Source organism: Penicillium psychrofluorescens (assembly GCF_964197705.1).
Source record: "Penicillium psychrofluorescens genome assembly, chromosome: 2".
Lineage (NCBI taxonomy): Eukaryota > Fungi > Ascomycota > Eurotiomycetes > Eurotiales > Aspergillaceae > Penicillium > Penicillium psychrofluorescens.
In genome coordinates this window covers 2,195,594-2,212,411 of record NC_133440.1, presented here as the reverse complement: position 1 = coordinate 2,212,411, position 16,818 = coordinate 2,195,594, and the positions used below count along the sequence as shown (strand labels likewise).

General features: G+C 50.9%; 8 protein-coding genes across 8 annotated transcripts; 5 read left to right on the top strand and 3 right to left on the bottom strand.

Moving 5' to 3' along the window:
- Window positions 1-71: 71 nt before the first annotated feature.
- PFLUO_LOCUS3027 (Nicotinamide/nicotinic acid mononucleotide adenylyltransferase 1) lies at window positions 72-1,032 on the top strand (the record flags this gene model as incomplete). The annotated part of the gene is made up of 3 exons (XM_073780230.1): window positions 72-382; window positions 442-715; window positions 766-1,032. The coding sequence occupies 3 exons, from the start codon at window positions 72-74 to the stop codon at window positions 1,030-1,032; spliced, it is 852 nt and encodes a 283-aa protein (XP_073637105.1).
- Window positions 1,033-1,663: 631 nt separating this feature from the next.
- PFLUO_LOCUS3026 (uncharacterized protein) lies at window positions 1,664-3,021 on the top strand (the record flags this gene model as incomplete). Its single annotated transcript, XM_073780229.1, has 2 exons — window positions 1,664-2,035; window positions 2,092-3,021. 2 exons carry the CDS (start codon window positions 1,664-1,666, stop codon window positions 3,019-3,021), a joined length of 1,302 nt encoding a protein of 433 aa, XP_073637104.1.
- A 200-nt stretch (window positions 3,022-3,221) lies between these two features.
- On the bottom strand, window positions 3,222-4,218 carry PFLUO_LOCUS3025 (2-hexaprenyl-6-methoxy-1; the record flags this gene model as incomplete). Its single annotated transcript, XM_073780228.1, has 2 exons — window positions 3,222-3,979; window positions 4,035-4,218. The coding sequence occupies 2 exons, from the start codon at window positions 4,216-4,218 to the stop codon at window positions 3,222-3,224; spliced, it is 942 nt and encodes a 313-aa protein (XP_073637103.1).
- Window positions 4,219-4,657: 439 nt separating this feature from the next.
- On the bottom strand, window positions 4,658-6,103 carry PFLUO_LOCUS3024 (uncharacterized protein; the record flags this gene model as incomplete). The annotated part of the gene is made up of 3 exons (XM_073780227.1): window positions 4,658-5,824; window positions 5,879-5,953; window positions 6,002-6,103. 3 exons carry the CDS (start codon window positions 6,101-6,103, stop codon window positions 4,658-4,660), a joined length of 1,344 nt encoding a protein of 447 aa, XP_073637102.1.
- Window positions 6,104-6,534: 431 nt separating this feature from the next.
- On the top strand, window positions 6,535-8,516 carry PFLUO_LOCUS3023 (uncharacterized protein; the record flags this gene model as incomplete). The annotated part of the gene is made up of 8 exons (XM_073780226.1): window positions 6,535-6,928; window positions 6,989-7,078; window positions 7,128-7,537; window positions 7,581-7,784; window positions 7,831-7,925; window positions 7,986-8,142; window positions 8,197-8,257; window positions 8,311-8,516. 8 exons carry the CDS (start codon window positions 6,535-6,537, stop codon window positions 8,514-8,516), a joined length of 1,617 nt encoding a protein of 538 aa, XP_073637101.1.
- Window positions 8,517-9,747: 1,231 nt separating this feature from the next.
- PFLUO_LOCUS3022 (uncharacterized protein) lies at window positions 9,748-11,294 on the top strand (the record flags this gene model as incomplete). Its single annotated transcript, XM_073780225.1, has 4 exons — window positions 9,748-10,080; window positions 10,130-10,741; window positions 10,791-10,882; window positions 10,949-11,294. 4 exons carry the CDS (start codon window positions 9,748-9,750, stop codon window positions 11,292-11,294), a joined length of 1,383 nt encoding a protein of 460 aa, XP_073637100.1.
- A 166-nt stretch (window positions 11,295-11,460) lies between these two features.
- PFLUO_LOCUS3021 (uncharacterized protein) lies at window positions 11,461-12,531 on the bottom strand (the record flags this gene model as incomplete). The annotated part of the gene is made up of 7 exons (XM_073780224.1): window positions 11,461-11,596; window positions 11,655-11,797; window positions 11,858-11,946; window positions 12,002-12,037; window positions 12,095-12,287; window positions 12,338-12,475; window positions 12,526-12,531. The coding sequence occupies 7 exons, from the start codon at window positions 12,529-12,531 to the stop codon at window positions 11,461-11,463; spliced, it is 741 nt and encodes a 246-aa protein (XP_073637099.1).
- Window positions 12,532-14,052: 1,521 nt separating this feature from the next.
- PFLUO_LOCUS3020 (uncharacterized protein) lies at window positions 14,053-15,352 on the top strand (the record flags this gene model as incomplete). The annotated part of the gene is made up of 2 exons (XM_073780220.1): window positions 14,053-14,201; window positions 14,254-15,352. The coding sequence occupies 2 exons, from the start codon at window positions 14,053-14,055 to the stop codon at window positions 15,350-15,352; spliced, it is 1,248 nt and encodes a 415-aa protein (XP_073637098.1).
- Between the last annotated feature and the right edge of the window lie 1,466 nt (window positions 15,353-16,818).

The window sequence follows — 16,818 nt, the reverse complement described above, 5'->3', positions numbered from 1 at the left end:
CTCTCTGACCCCAGATTCCTCCCGGAATCTCTTTCCTAAACGGCTGTTCCTACCCCGGCCCATCCCCCGCCATGGCGACGGAAATGATCGGAGGGCAGAGTGACGATGTCCACCAACCTCCAGCCCATATCCCCCCAGCCCCGATGGAAGACTATGTCTTCCCCGAACTGCGCTTGAAGCGCAAGATGGCCGACCCCGAGAAGACGCCGCTGATGCTGATCGCGTGTGGCTCGTTTTCGCCCATCACCTACCTCCACCTGCGCATGTTCGAGATGGCCGCGGATTACGTCAAATTCAGCACCGACTTTGAACTCCTCGGAGGATATCTCTCGCCGGTGTCTGATGCATACCGCAAGGCTGGCTTAGCCAGTGCCGAGCATCGGTAAGGAAATCTTGCACTCGGAGCCGGTCGCACCGGAGCGCTGATTATAAATCCAACAGAGTCGCAATGTGTCAATTGGCCGTGGACCAAACATCCGACTGGCTGATGGTCGATACGTGGGAGCCGATGCAAAAGGAGTATCAGCCCACCGCCGTGGTGCTGGACCACTTTGACCACGAAATCAACACCGTCCGGGGAGGCGTGGATGCCGGAAATGGAACCCGGAAGCCCGTACGGATTGCTCTGCTGGCGGGCGCGGATCTGATCCACACAATGTCCACTCCTGGTGTTTGGAGCGAGAAGGATCTCGACCATATTCTGGGCAAATACGGGGTATGTGGGCTGTCTGTTCTTCTTTTACCCTCTGCTAATCACCGCACCAGTCTTTCATTGTGGAACGCAGCGGCACCGATATCGACGAGGCGCTGGCGAGCCTGCAGCCCTGGAAGGACACTATCTATGTGATTCAGCAGCTCATCCAAAACGACGTCAGCAGCACTAAGATCCGGCTTTTCCTCCGGCGGGAGATGAGCGTGCGCTACCTCATCCCCGTGCCCGTCATCCACTACATTGAGCAACACCATCTGTACGAGGATGACGGCACGACGGAAAAGGGCAAGGAACGGCAGGACGCAGGGAAGTCGGGTTGATGTTCCAACCACCCCGATACGATACCCTCTGCCTGCGAGAGGTGAAGCGACGACATGACAATGATTTTTTTTCCCCCCGGCGTTTTCCAGGACGTGGACTGGCGGCTGTCTCACCTGCTTGATTATTCTTTTTCCGATGTACATAATGCCTCGTTCTAGCCTTGATTGATATACCCTCTGTACATATGACGAGGACAATTAGACCTGCCTAGACCCGTCACGGTGTGGAAGTATATGTATCTGTTGTAGTCGATCGGACTTACTCGATCGGGCATCTGATTGACGGATTCACCATCGAAGCCTCGGATGGCACCATCTGGGCATCTCACGGATGTATACTGTGTGGAAGTCTATCAGCAATAATCCTACCAGGGATATATTATAGATGGAGGCTGCGTAGTGAGAATTCACGAATTTTACCTAGTCACTTCCAGTAGGTATGTCTGACCCGTTATCATCCGTTATCGATCACCTCCGATCTTCCCTCGCCTCCACAGTTTCCACTCCTTCAACGCAGCCCGTGTTGGTCTGGGCAGCCTTCATCCATCGGCTAAGATAAATTGGTCTGACTTCCCCTAGCCCGCTCCATGATGGAATATTAGCCATCCTTCTCGCTCTCTCCCCGCCCTCCATGTCCTCCCACAATGGCCTTTCGCCCTGGCCGCTCACCCCTCCAGACCCGAGCGACTCCTATTCTTCCGGGACAAACCAAGATGTCTCCTCCGTGGTAACAGCCATCCACGTCCTCTCCACTGAGCGAGCTGCCCTCGCCCACCTTGAACACATCTACCAGACGGATGCACGGGCACAGCAGGATCTCGCCCGGGCCGTGGAGCAGATCGCGCGCAGCGTGCGCGATGGCGGGAAGTTGGTAGTTTGTGGAGTGGGCAAGAGCGGCAAGATCGGACGCAAGATCGAGGCGACGATGAATAGTTTGGGCGTGTATAGTGCGTTCCTGCATCCGACGGAGGCGTTGCATGGGGATCTGGGATTGGTGCGGCCGGTAAGCCTGATCGGCCTGCATTGTGCATGAACCGGGCTGACTGACTCGGGTTCTAGAACGATACAATGCTTCTGATTTCTTTTTCGGGCCGTTCGCCTGAGCTGATTGCTTTACTACCTCATATTCCGGCCTCGGTCCCGGTCATTGCGCTTACTTCCCACATGTCGCCATATACTTGTCCCTTATTGTCTCTGCATGGTACGCCTGGGATGGGAATTCTGCTTCCTGCTCCTGTCCATGAAGACGAGGGCTCATCGTTTGGTGTGGCTGCGCCGACATCATCTACAACAGTGGCTCTGTCGTTGGGAGATGCATTGGCCATCGCCACAGCCCGGAAACTTCACCAGACACCCGGCAAAGGTCCAGCAGAAGTCTTCCGAAGTTTCCACCCTGGCGGAGCCATCGGGGCAGCGACGGCCGCAGCAAGAACACCAAGGACCACGCCACCAAGCGATACAACGACGGCATTTGACTCGCCTGCTTCCTCCGCTTCGACCTCCTGGGATGACCCCGCCGGCGGCACTGTGGTCCCATGTTTTTCGTTGCAACCGCCACCAAAACCTCGTCAGATTCCTCGATCCATGCTCGTTCCTATCGACCAGATCCCCACAGTTCCACTTTCATCCGCATTGTCACCTTCTGATACCCGCTTGCTCGACATCCTTCTCACAGCCATCCAGCATCCCGACGCCAAGTCCTGGGTATTTCTATCTCCATCGGAAATTGTGCCTCCACGGCGATTTCGCTCTGTTCTCGCACAGAACGATAATGTGGATAGGCGTGTTTGCCAGGTAGATACTGAAGTGTCTGTGCCCCGGACTGAGTGGTTGCTGGTATCAGACTCGACTTCGTTTGAGGAACTGCGCCGACTGGTCTCTACATCCCGAGACGGGCCTGATCCGGTCTCTGTCATTGCGGTGGTAGATATTGCAGATCCGGCTAGGTGCGTCGGGGTGATGGAGGCGGATGATCTGTGGGATGAATGATTTCGTTGAATCTTGTACATAATATTTGCATGATTGCATCTGGTTGACGATGTTATGCCCGTTTTACTACTGTCTTTTCTGCATTGGATTTAGATCATGGCATTGGAACAGCTCCGCCATGTTTTGTTGGATCCTCTATTATAATACAGAGATAATGCAATAGCTAGAGGTAAAAATACATTCTATATGCTCCCGCCAAATCAAGCCTTGTGAATAGGCTTAATTCCCTTATGGATTGCCGCAATTCCACCCGTCAAATTCTCATACCCTTGCCCCGGAATCATAAACCCAGCCTTCTGGATCATACCTCGGAACTCCTCCTGGCTAGGAAACCGCTCAATGCTCTCCACCAGATACTGGTAACTATCGCGGTCACCAGCAACGATCTGCCCAATGAGGGGAATAGCACTGAAATTCCAACGCTTGTACACCGCATCAAAGAGCGGGTTATCGACCTTGCTGAACTCCATGCACGCGAAAACACCGCCAGGCTTAAGAACCCGGAAGGCCTCATTCAGCGCTGCCTGCTTATCCGTGAAATTGCGAATCCCAAAGACAACGGTATACAAATCAATCGAGTCCGACGGGATGGAGGGTATGCTTTCGGCGTTGGCTTCGAGGAAGGAGAGGCGCTGCGTGTTATAGTAGGGTGTTTGCACGGAGCGCTTGCGGCCCTCGGCGAGCATGGAGGCATTGATATCGCTGATCGTCACGCGGGTGTCGAGATCGTGGTTGATGTTGGTGGCGTGGTCGAGCATGCGGAAGGCGATGTCGCCGGTCCCGCCGGCGATGTCGAGGATGTTCCAGCCCTTTTGGGCGGAGGGGTCGCGCGCGGGGATGGAGGAACCTGGGTTGAGGGAGCGTACGAAGTGGTCTTTCCAGAGGCGGTGGATGCCCAAGGACATGAGGTCGTTCATCGTGTCGTAGGAGGCTGCGACAGAGCTGAATACGGCACCCACTGGGTGTCTCGGTCAGCTCCATTGCTGCCACTCGTAATCAGATTGTAGACATACCTCGTGACTCCTTCTCGGATTCGGGCACATTGGTGAACCCAAAGTGTGTCATGCGTTCATCCTGTCCGGGCTTCGTCTGCTCCTGGACCCGGGGTGCGCAAGAAAAACAGCGGTAGGGGGCTGGGGCATGGAAGACCCGCCGGATGGTGCTGGAGCGCAGGGCGCGAGCGAGGCGTGGTGACATTGGGAATAAATTAGTTGTGTAGGTAGGTAGGCAGTTGGAGCAGCAGGGGTTTTGCTTGTCCGACGACGATCCTGCCTGACTTTTCCGCCGCGGGACCCACCTCGACTGGACGGCGTCCATAGTGCACAGCAGGTATGTATAGCACGAGGAAACAAGAGCAAATATTAATCGGATTGAGTCTATTGGGAGGATTGCAGTTTGAACTAATTATTGGAGACTTCCTATGAAAATATTAGATTGCTCTAACAAGAAAGTGTATGTATATAGAGTATCCCGTCCACCCATTGGACAATGAGATATAGAAATCACTTGGAATATGATTTTAGATTGCTATATATAATGGATTGAATCTAATTTTCAACCCTAATCATCAATAAAGACTCCCAGAACGAGGCCCGTTGAGATCTATTCTATACAAGAACCGAATCGATTCAACCAATCACCACTTGTTGTTGAACACTTCCCCATCAACATAGTTCACCAGCTCCTTGACCGGAGAGAGGTGGTCACGACCCGCACCAAAGAGCATACCCTGGCGCAGGACCTTGCGGTAGTTCTTGCCCGGAGACACCTTTCCAAGTACATACTCCTGGCGAGATTCAACGCGCGTGGGGACGGGAATAGACCGGCCCACGACGGCCTCCATGCCCTGCCAGGCAAAGGTGATGGCCTCCTTTGCACCGGCTGGAATCCCGGCATCGTCGAGCATCATAATGCGGGTGTTGGGATAGTTCTTCTGGATGAACGCCGTGATGTTAGGGTTGTAAGCACCACCGCCGCACATGAAGATCTCCGCAATCTCCAGATCCTTCGGAGCATAGCGACGGTAGTGGTCCACGATGGCTTGGGCCGTAACACGGGTGATAGTAGCCACCACATCATCAGCATGCAGACCCTTGGCCTCGGCCTTGGTGATCAGATCATGCGCGAGGGTGTCGCGGAAGACTTCACGCCCGGTGGTCTTAGGAGGCTCCAGGGCAAAGTATGGGTGGCGTAGGAAGTCGTTGACGAGCTCCTGGTCAACAGTGCCGCGAGCACCCATCTCGCCGTCCTTGTCGTACTCACGCTCACCGTTGGTGTAGTGGCGCACCACGGCGTCGATAAACACATTCCCGGGGCCGGTATCAAAGTCATAGCATTCGTCCACGCCGCCGTGAGTATCTGGCGGGATGAAGCACACATTGGCAATGCCGCCGATATTCTGGCATGCGCGCAGTTTAGTTGGATGGTGCAGCACCAGCGCGTCGAAGAAGGCAATCAGTGGGGCACCCTGGCGTCCAGCCGCCTGATCGCTAACACGGAAGTCTGTAACCGAGGTGATCCCGGTACGCGAGGCCAGGAATGAGCCCTCGGCCATAGTAAGCGCGCTCCGAGTCTCCCCTGGCTCGGGCATGGAGAGCAGCCAGATAGTTTGGCCGTGGGAGCCCAATACATCGATTGTGTTGATGTCGACCTGATAGTCCTTGCAGAATTGGTGGACAGCAGAAGCGAATGTTTCGCCCAGAATGACATTCACTTCTGACAACTCGGATGGCGAAGTCTGGTTGTGCAGGATCATGTTCATCACCCGCTTCTTGATCACCGGCTCCAGTGGGATTTCCCCGTACTATGCAGAGTTACATATTAGTCGTGCTCTGTGTAGATATCAGGAAAGACTCACCTTGAGCAATTCAAAGTGCATCGGCGACTCGGGAGTCTCCTGGCGGAAGCGACAAAGGGCACAGTCGATACCGTCCTTGATTAAATGTGAGCTTCATCTTCCTATAACCGTAAAAATACTCACCATCGACGTCCCGCTGTTCAAACCAAGGACAGTAATGTCCAAGGCATGGCCGGACGTGCCGTTGACTGCCTTTGAAGTGCCGTTGACGGCGTGTGAAGTCATAATTTACTATGTGAAGCCAACAGCAATATCGTAGAAACGAAGAAAGCCATGAGCGAGCACTCGGCCTTATTTAATGGAACCTCGAAACCATATCCTATCGCTGACTGACCGATGGTGGAGAAAGCATGCTAGCGCATGTCGGCATCGCCAATTGCCATTCAATTCGCCTGATCCCCGAGAATGCCATGTCGGTTGAAGGGGTGATCGGCAAAACGCTTAATTCCCGCCCTACGGGAGAGACACCGGACAAAGTTTCACATTTAACAGCATGGGTAAACGGCTACACGCTTGAATGACCTGCGGAGAAAGCTTGTCCCCATGCTTCTCCGTGGTTCAAGCCCATCCCGATCAACTGGGGACGCTCCACTTTATAAATGATTCGGGGTCGCCTGATGGCGGGGCCGATCTATGAAGTGCTGGACCCATCCATCATGGGCTATGCGACGCTGTGGAAGCGGCTCTCGCCACGGCAGCTAAATGTTGCCATCCAGACCTTCTCACTCATTTGTATATTTTTCGAGGGCTATGACCAGGGTGTCATGGGCGGCGTCAACGCCTCGCCTGACTATGTGACCACGGTAGGCATCGGGAAGCCGGATGGCACCGTGACAGACACCACGCACCAAGGCGGCATCGTCAGTGTCTACTACCTCGGTGCTATCTTCGGCTGCTTTGCTGGTGGCTGGCTGGCAGACAAAATCGGTCGAATCAATGGCCTTTTGATAGGCGCGTTGTTTGCCTTGGTCGGCGGCGCCTTGCAGTCTGCTGCTCAGAACTCGAATTTCATGATATGTGCTCGAGTGGTGACGGGCATTGGCACTGGAGGCGAGTTCCATGTGTGATTTGAAGGATGCCTTGCTCTAACTCTCGTGATTGCGACAACAGCCCTAACCGGTATCACCCCTGTCTTGGTGTCGGAGACCTCTTCAGCAAACCATCGCGGCGGGTTTCTCGGATACGTTTTCATTGCCAACTGTAAGTTCAACCGAGAACAATTGTGGCAGACATTGCTAATTTCTTCGAGACCTAGGAATCTCCGTCGCCTATTGGATCTCCTTCGGTCTCGCCTTCGTCAACAACGGATACTCAGCTGTGCGATGGAGGTTTCTCCTAGCCTTCCAGTGTTTCCCTGCACTCATTCTCGTCAGCTTCATCAAGATGCTGCCGGACAGTCCCCGATACCTTGCGTCCGTTGGTCGGAAAGAAGAGGCGCACGACCTCTTGGGGCGGATTCGCAAACACAAGGCCACACCGGATGAGATTAATCGGGAATACTTGGAAATTGTCACTTCGGCAAAGGAAGGCCAACGCAGTTCTCCCATCCAGTTTGCCAAAATATTGATTGGGAAGGGTTCAAGGACCCACACAAACTTGGGCCGACGAGCCTGGCTCTGTATCTGGCTACAGATAATGGCTTCCTGGACTGGTATTACTGTGTGTCAATCCCGGAGTTTCTCTCAGACCATTTCTAACCTAGATTGCAATTCAGGCTGTCACCGCGTATTCCCCGGTTCTTCTGCACCAAGCTGGATACAGTACCATCAAGCAGAATGGCCTAGCTGGAGGCCTCAACACAATTGGAATTGTCGGCACTATTATCAGTGCTCATATTGTTGATCGCCTAGGCCGCCGTCCCTGTCTGATGGGTGGCGCGGCTGTTTTATTTGCTGTCAATCTCATTGTATGTTTCTGTCTCTGTGTGTTGTCTATTGCTAACTGTATTTTAGGCTGGAGCTGTGTATGAAGGCTCGTTGCATAATCCGGCGAAGGCGGCCCAGTATGCTCCTGGTGCCGTGACCATGCTGTTCTTATTTAACATTGGGTGGGTTATCCATACACCACTTCAAACTCTTCTCTTGACTGACATGATGGGGGTTGACAGTTATGCTGCTACCTGGGGTACCGTTGCATTCCTAGTTCCTACAGAGATCTTTCCCAGCGAACTGCGAGCCCAAGGCAATGGTTTTGGGATTACTGGATGGGCCTTTGGCGTGGGAATGACTACTCTGGTCAACCCTATCATGTTTGGTTCTTTGAAGGTATGTTTGCCAAATAGTCTCCTGCTACAGGCGACGCTGACCAACTCATCTTAGAGCCGAACATACTTTCTCTTTGCTGGTCTCAATCTCATCTGGATCCCCATTGTCTACCTCTGTGAGTCTCATCCGGGAACACCAAAAAGAATCCCAAGCTGATCATTGGTTTAGTCTACCCGGAGACTCGTAACCGCTCCTTAGAATCGATTGAAGCACTATTCTCGACTTCAAGTCCCTTCCACTGGAAGATGGAACAAGCATATAAACTTCATGGTGATGTTCTGACAGAACACGGAATCAACAGGATCGAGGCTCTTGATGCTGGAGAGAACAAGCGGATCTCTCCTGAGAAACCAGAGGCGGAGACGATTGCGTAATACCATTGGTATCTTGTACAGAATAGTAAGGGTATGCTTAGTCCGTTGAATTAAGTTGTGTGAACTGGACAGAATCGCAATGGATGTATAATTCTTTTCCATGGTTCTATGCAGGCTTATTGACCCCACATGCAATCCGTGATCTCAAAAGAAGGCGTATGTATGACGAAAGGAGCGTTGCAGAGTGGATAGTTAAAGCCAGTACGGACGATCATGTGGCTATCACGTGACTAAGTATCCGCTGACTCATCTCCCCAGTGCGGTTCTTGCGGCTTTCGTTCCTCTGTTCCACTGCACTTACTGTCTTGAGACAAGAATTGATCGCAAGGAGGAAACTTGATTGATTGATGCGTTTCCCAGCCTTGTATTACATTCCACGATCTCAATATCTTCTCTCCGGACAGACTACACGTGCCGGAGCTCACTCGGCGGTCCTTGACGTCGAGCTTCGTGCAACCTGCAAAGCTCCGCGCCTTTGCCCAACCTCCTACCAATCTGGAATAATCTAATGAATGAATGTCGCCAAAAACGCAAAAACCACGGAAGCTGCAGCGCATCTCCAAAGCCTGTACGTATCTCCTCTGCCCACGGCCGATTTGGGGTTCTCCACTTTAGTTTGGGCGGGCTGCAACCCAGATACCAGATATTAACCCGCGCAATGCAGGCGACTTCTGCAATAGACGCAGCATAAAATGCAGACCAAGTGAAGACCCGCTAGGCCGCTGTCAGAATTGTGTTGATTTTGACGTGTCGTGCACCTTTAATCGCCCGGCGAAACGCCGGGGCGTCAAGGCCGGCACTCGCATTAATGGTAGCGACGTCCAGCTCAGGAGAGAATCGGTCGATCATGGTGACCCTTCCTCAACGGCATCTGTTTACCGAGAAAGAGCTTCCGCATCCTCTGCTTCTCGCAATTCCAACCGTCTGTCGGTCCCTGGCGACCCTTGGCCTACTTTCAACCCGGGTTGGTTGGCAAGAGAGGGTGATGACGAAGATGCGGCCCTGCTCAACTCATGGAAGGCATTTGCCATTGCATGTGACCGGCAAATAATGAACTTGGTACAAGTTTATTTTGAGATCGTCTACCCAATGTATGGCCTGTCAATTGTTTCGGTTGACTATAGTGACTGAACAGCTCGTCTCTAGATTTCCATTATTTCACAAGCCGTCATTTATAGACAGGATCAATCACAAAGAGCATCTCCGCAACCAAGGGCTTTTTGCCTCGACGATGGCGGTTTGCTCCTTGGTCTCCGGTCGGGCGCGTGACGGTGCACTGTACTCGAATCAGTGGCGCCGGGAAGAGCTCATGGATCCACCATCCGAGGCCTTCTTCGCAGCAGCGAGGGATTCTATTCCTCGAGATCTTGTGGCCGCCAAAGGGATTAATTACATGCGTGCTTGTGCCATCCTTGCTATTGCCAGCATTCAGAATGGTCAAATCAGAAGCATGCAGAAATATTCTGGGCTGTATCACACCCTGACGTCGATGGAAGGACTTCATGACGAAAAGCTTTGGCCAAAAGATTTAGATCCCATTGAAATCGAGGAGCGTCGGAGATTGGTATGAACTTATTTTCTATATATTGCGACTTTGCTGACCACCTTGGCAGTTCTGGTCAATTTATACCCTGGACATCTATGCGACTGTTGTGTGGGGAGGCGTTATTCGATACCGCGAGGCCCATTCATTGGTGCGCTATCCGACTGAAGTGGATGACGAATTCATCACAAGCCAAGGCTATAACGTGCCACCAGTATCACCGGAAACAACACCCTTCCCTCCAAGCGGAGCCACAGTGGTATCCCGCCAGCCTGTGACCTGGTTGCGTGGTTGGAACTTTACCACGGACCTTTATCGCATTCTTGAGCACGTTGTTGATGGAAACAGACGGCGGTTCTCTTCAGTAAATGGGACTACACAAGTCTGGTCTCTATTCAGTCCATCATTCATGTCGGAGCCAATCGTTATGGACAGAGTCCTCACTCTGTACTCCGAACTTCCATCACAGTTTCGGGAGACGCCACCAATTACAGGGGACATGTCTAAGGATTTGTTTGGATTTCAGTCAGCCAATATCCAAGCGACACTTCAGCTCCTTCGCATGGTTCTTCTGTCCGTGGAAGAGATTGGCGTCGAGCGAAAATGTGACGTTGCAGGAGAACTGCTCAGCGTATTTTCGAATGTACCAGTCGAGTATCTGAAAGCGATCAACTCCCCTCTGGTATATCTTCTTCCCGCCATACATGTCGAACAAGTACTAAGAGTTCTAGCTTCATCACCTTGGCGGTATTGGTTACATCCTCGGCTCTGTCATGGAGGGAAACTTGTGCGAAGCATCCTACATCCGGGTTCGCACTTTACTGTACGTGCAATTCATTCCCCTGTCGCTGTATACACCTCGATCTCTGACTGACCTGGAATGTTGTAGCCTTGAAATGGCAAATCTACTTCAACGTCTCGAGACTGGCCTCCACCGAGCTGCCGGCACCAACGAACGACTACGGTCTCAGGTTGATCGAATAGACGCTTATATGCGTACCTCGAGGCTGCTAGATCTTACAGCAGCAAGCAACACGATGCAAGTATCGGACGCGAAGGCCGAACTTGCTGTTCCCTCGGCATATCCACAGGCTACGCAGCCCGTCGGAACCACATCTGCTGCTGGCTTCGACCAGATGCCACAGTTCCAGCTGCCACCAGAATTATTGGCAGATTGGCCATGGCCGATTGATTCCTCCAATTCCGAGGGATTTTTCCCACTAGCATTTGAATGATTTTCTATTGGATTTTCGATGTTGAGATTTAGGGACTGTGGATTTATAACTATATCGGTACAACAAGCGGGTGTTTCAATGTTTGGAAAAATAGATTTGGGGAAATAAAATAGTATTTCGAAATGACCTAATCCGAGATCTCCAAAGGTTCAATATTGTGCCACTATCAATAAACATATCTGAAGTGAGGATGCTCCCTGTCTGTGAGGTCCTGGAAATCCGCGGAGGATACACCTGCGGGCGCTTGGGATTCCGATGGGGCTGTTCTGGCCTTCTTGCGATTTTGTCTCACCAAATAAAGCCTGGAGAGAAAAGATGTCAGCTATGGGTGCTTTATTGCCTCCTGGAGTAAATACGTACACCATCAGAACCTCGATCACGATCATGAGGGCAACGCTGACGTAAAATGCCCGGAACCCAGTGGGATACGTAGGGGCTTGGCTGTCAATAAAAAACTGTGGAGCAACGATTTGTCCAACAGCATAAGCAATGAACATCATTACCTATTGATCAAACGTAAATGTCAGCATTTTGCTTAAATTTCAGAAGACGGGGAAACTGACACCACAGGTGGCCTTCTTAGTGAATCCACCAATATTCGAAGAGATCAAGCTCAAGCACATAATAAATGGAATAGTGTTGACGTAGAGAACTATTAACCGCGTTAGATTTGCTTTTAAAAGGCGGTTAAAAGCACGAAGACTTACTGTAATTTGGTGCAAGTCTCTGTGAGACAGGTAGAGCTATATGTAGGACGACAAATTAGCGGAGTAAAACTCAAGCAGTGGGATAGAACTCACTCTGAATTAATACGCTTCCAATCAATACGATGATATTGGAAAGAATCATCATCAGGCATCTTGTATTAGGGATAACCTGGGAGATAACACCGGCCAGGACATTGACGATCAGTTGGATTCCATCGGCAGGCATGCCCATAACTATGGTCTCGCGGTTCGAGTATCCCAAGCCTTGGAGAACGATCTTGCCAAACTGCATCGTCTTTAGCAAATACCTCAAAAGGATGTGTCTCATGTACTTACAGCAGTCAACCCTCCACCGGGAATACATTGTAAAAAGCTCTGAGCACATAGCATCCAAACTTGTATGTCAAGGAGAGCCTCCTTAACCTGGTAGAGTTTATATTTGCGATTTTCAATACCCGTGTGATTTTGAGCAACCTGAGAGACTTCTTTAGCATGTCAACCATGTATCCTAACAATGGACATACCCTCATAACGCTAATCTTTCTTTCGCGCTCTGTCAAGAACCAAGCAGTCATCGGAGAGGTCGGCAGGAAGAAGAAGAGGAAAACCCCCCATGCAATACTGATGGGCCCAAAAACAAGAAAAACAATCTGGTATCTTGGATTAGATTTGAGATTCGATCCATCAAAGAAAGAAACTTCGTACCTGCCATGTGGCATATTGACTGTTTTTCCACGCCCCTCCGGACACAGCATATGTGATCGAGTCGGCTATAAATCCACCGACGCCTCCACCTGCCCACCAAATCGAAGCGCGTAGCGGTTGCTCGCTTCGAGTCCAGTATTGAGAAACTAGAATAGTCAAAATGGGAGAGATGCAGGTCTCAAAGGCGCCCAAGAAGAACCGACACACGGACAAGCCGGCGAAGGAGTCGGTTGCCACTGTGCATGTAGTAGCGACTCCCCACAAGAGGATCATAACTCCAAAGTATCTGCCAATTGGCAGCTTTTGCATCAGAATCGAGCTTGGATACTGCGCAAAGAGGTATCCGAAATAAAAAATTGAATTGGCCCAACTGTATTGTTGCCCTTTCAAGTGCTGTTCCCCCGAGCAAGTCATTGTCAGTTTGTGAAATAGCTGCAAGGGAAATTGATTTCAGGACGCACATCGCCGTCCAAGATTCCAAAAATCGAAGATTCTCCCAAAGCCACTTTGTCCATGAAGGAAAGAATATATGTAATAGCCATCTGCAGAGAGGCTGGTTAGTTCTCAACGAAGCTCCGCACCCGATATCTACTCCTTTCAAACATACCATTGGCAATAAAATGAGATCAAGCTTCCAACGAACCATCCGCTCCTCCTTCGCCGAATATTCAAACATTTCTCCAGACGAAGCAAAAATTTGCATCGAGTCATCCTGATTCTGGTCGGGTGGACCATCTTTCAAGTTCTCGGCGCGGGCCTCGGCCACCTCCGAGGTTTTCTCTGTCATGCTGTCAAGTACTTAGCTGACACGTAAATGGCAGAAGTGAGGAAGTCGACAAAGTATGAAGCCTGTGCTGGTATATCCTGCCATAGCATATTTATAACTTTTCCCAGAATCCCTTATCAAAGAAGGCCTGTCTCCCCGCATAGCTGATCCCTGTGCGTGTGGAGAAACCGTCGGCTCTGCTTGCCGCTTTGCCTTTTCGGGAGCACTTGGCGACCGTGTCGCTGATAGGCCCCAATTAGGAAACGCTAAGTAGAACCCACGGTAGACCTCGATATGATAACACCCACAGTTATTATCGGAGTCAAGTGACTGGCAATTAATCTTCCATTTTATGGAACACAAAACTAACCGACTTCGGTTGGTCCGTTCTTACAAGATAGTGTCGCTAGCAGCACCTAAAAGGGAAATTTCTCTCATAGCTAAACACGATATTTCTGCCATTACTTCAAACATCAGGCAACAAATTGCCGTGGATATAAGAGCACGCTTCCGGAATGTCCACTATTAGTAAAAAAATAACTTGAGCGAGCTCCAATCTGCGGCAGCAAACCAAGTCATCATGAGGGCCGCAATCGATTCTTCTTCCTACCAACATGTGGTCGTTCGAGGCCTACCATACGAACGTGGCTACTCTCACGGCCAGCAAGCCGCCGACAAGGTCAAGGCCAATGTGGAATACTACAAACGGCCCGGGAAGCTGACCGAACAGTAAGGAATCTGACAAGCACTCATTGCACGCTGTTCTAATAAACATCACTAGTGCATTGATGGAAAAGCTCATCAAGGATGTGTATATTCCCAACATCTCCGCGCACTATCCTGCGGCCCTCGAGGAGATGAGAGGTATTGCCGATGGTGCTGGCGTGTCGCTGGAAGACATCGTTCTGCTGAATGCTCGGTATGACCTGGCACGAGTGGATAACCCTGAAGACGACCAAGCAAACGAATGCACGAGCGCATTCTTTCTCAAGGAGACCACGCAGAGCGGAGATGTCCTGAACTGCCAGAACTGGGACATGTCCGCGCGGCTCTGGTTGACGGACTGCATCATCTACCTCGAAGTGCATCCAGACCCGTCCGAGGCGAAGCCGTCCATGTTTCTCGTCACGGAAGCCGGACAACTGGGTCGTTCCGGGATGAACTCATTGGGAATCGCCGTGACGGCCAACTCACTCATGTCTACCGAGGACTATGCGCCCAGCCCCAAATCAAAGAAGCCGGTGATGCCAATGTCTTTGCTTCGACGCATGATTCTCGAGTGCAGCCATTTATCTGAGGCGTTCACGCTACTTGAGAATTTCCCGCGCCATGTCTCGAATAACCTCACCCTGGCCACCGCCGAAGGGTTTGGTATCTGCCTGGAGATAACTCCTAGCCGAATCCACAAGGTCTACTGTGACATTGACGACAGTTACCTCGTTCACACAAACCACTTCACGGAAACTTCTTTTCTGGCGCGCCAGGATGTGAAAGATCGGTACCCGGGTGGAAGTAGCTGGTTTCGACGCCAGCGATTCGAACAGGGCATCCGGCCATACAAGAACGGCCTCGTCAACAACGAACAGCTGATCAAGGCTTTCTCGGATCATCTGAGCTATCCTGAAGCCTTGTGCTGTCACCCGGATAAGAACCCACTTGATAAAGTCATTGGAGGTCTGCCTGGATACCCGTTCCGAGGGTCGACTGCCACAGTGGCCTGCGTGATCTATAATCTTTCTCAAAGGACAGTCACGACCTGCAAAGGACCTCCATGCCAGGGTGTTTTCAAAACTTTCCAGCTTGAAGGGCCGGTCTCGCTGGAGAATACTGCGCCCGAGAAGAATGGCAGTGAATGCAAGGAGCGTCGAGAAGTCCCATGATGTGACCTTAGATGGGAAATGTTGGTTGTTGAGTGTCTTTTGCATCATCCATAGAATGATATTGATATAATCACGATTCAAAAAGATCTTTCATACTTGCCCTGCTTCCATTGCTATCCTGCCATTGGATAATCCGTTTCAGTAACTCTCTGCTTTTGACCACATGGAGACCCCATTGATTGAGATCTTTCATATAATCAAGAATCCAGTCTTGATAGACCTCATCGTCAATTTCGATTCCAGCGATAAATAAGGGCAGAGGCCAAATAACAGAGCGAGGTGATTCAAGGGACTTGGATTTTCGGAAAACCCTGCAGAGACGGACAAGTTCTCGAGCCGCGGCTTGGGCGTCTGGATCTGTTCGAACACTTGGGTTGATGACTCGGTTGAGCATTATTGTAGAGCATAGGCAAAGTGCGCGGACGGTCATGATGTGAAAAGTACTTGTGTCAACATTTTGGGCCCATTTTGAGCCCAGCATATGCGAAGGAAAGGCAAGTTCACACTCCTGAACAAGACTAAGTTAGCGCTTATGATAGAGAAAGTAAAGAAAAGAAGCAACTTGAGGTCACTCACTGCATGGATCCTCGCTAAATCAGCACGTAAAGCATCGATTTTCGCCTCTCGCAGTTCCTTCAATAAGGGCTCGGCGTTACTACTGGATGGCTGTTTCTCACTTTCCCAAACCTCAAAAGATCGAAGTTTACTGAGGTAAGAGAAAATCACATCGAACTTTTCGCGACACCGTTCCTTCCCCAGTTCCTGGTCATTTTCTTCGTTGGGGAGACCATTTCCAAAACATTCCCGGAGATAGGACTGCTGCTTCCGAGGTCCCCGTAGAGTTGAAAGGGCGTTCAATTCAACCAGCAGCCCCATCAGGTCTTGCTGCTCATGGTCGGCAGGGTCGACACTTCCACCCAGAAAGAGAAAGCGTAGCTCCATAAAAGCAAGCCAGATAACGATCCGAGACTCGATTATCCCAGGCATAGTATTATGTTTCCAGTGCCGGCGAAATGTGACCTTAGTTTCATTTATTCGGGCGATAAATGAATTGAAATCACCCACGATGAGATCGTGATGACATAGGAAAAATGTGGTCGAAATATACTGAGAGAGTTTCTCAGACGAATCAATCGGAAAGGAAGCTGGAGATGTGGCCGAAGACCGATCACTGAGCTCATCGGACAGTAATCGAACGAATTGCGATGCAGTAGTGTAATGAGTTACTCGGGATGATTCCGAGTAAAGTCCTAAACGAAAGAGATATGCATATGTCCAGCTAAGGATGCCGTGGAACAGTGGCGAGTTGGGAATTGCTTGCGCCAAGTTGATGAGATAGTGGTAACAGCTCCAGATAGAGCTTTTGGTCGAAAGCCACTCCGGGACCCGATTCATGTACTGACTCCAGACCACAACATCCCAAGCTGGGTCTGTTGAACTAGTTGGAGGACCTGGAGTAAAGTTGT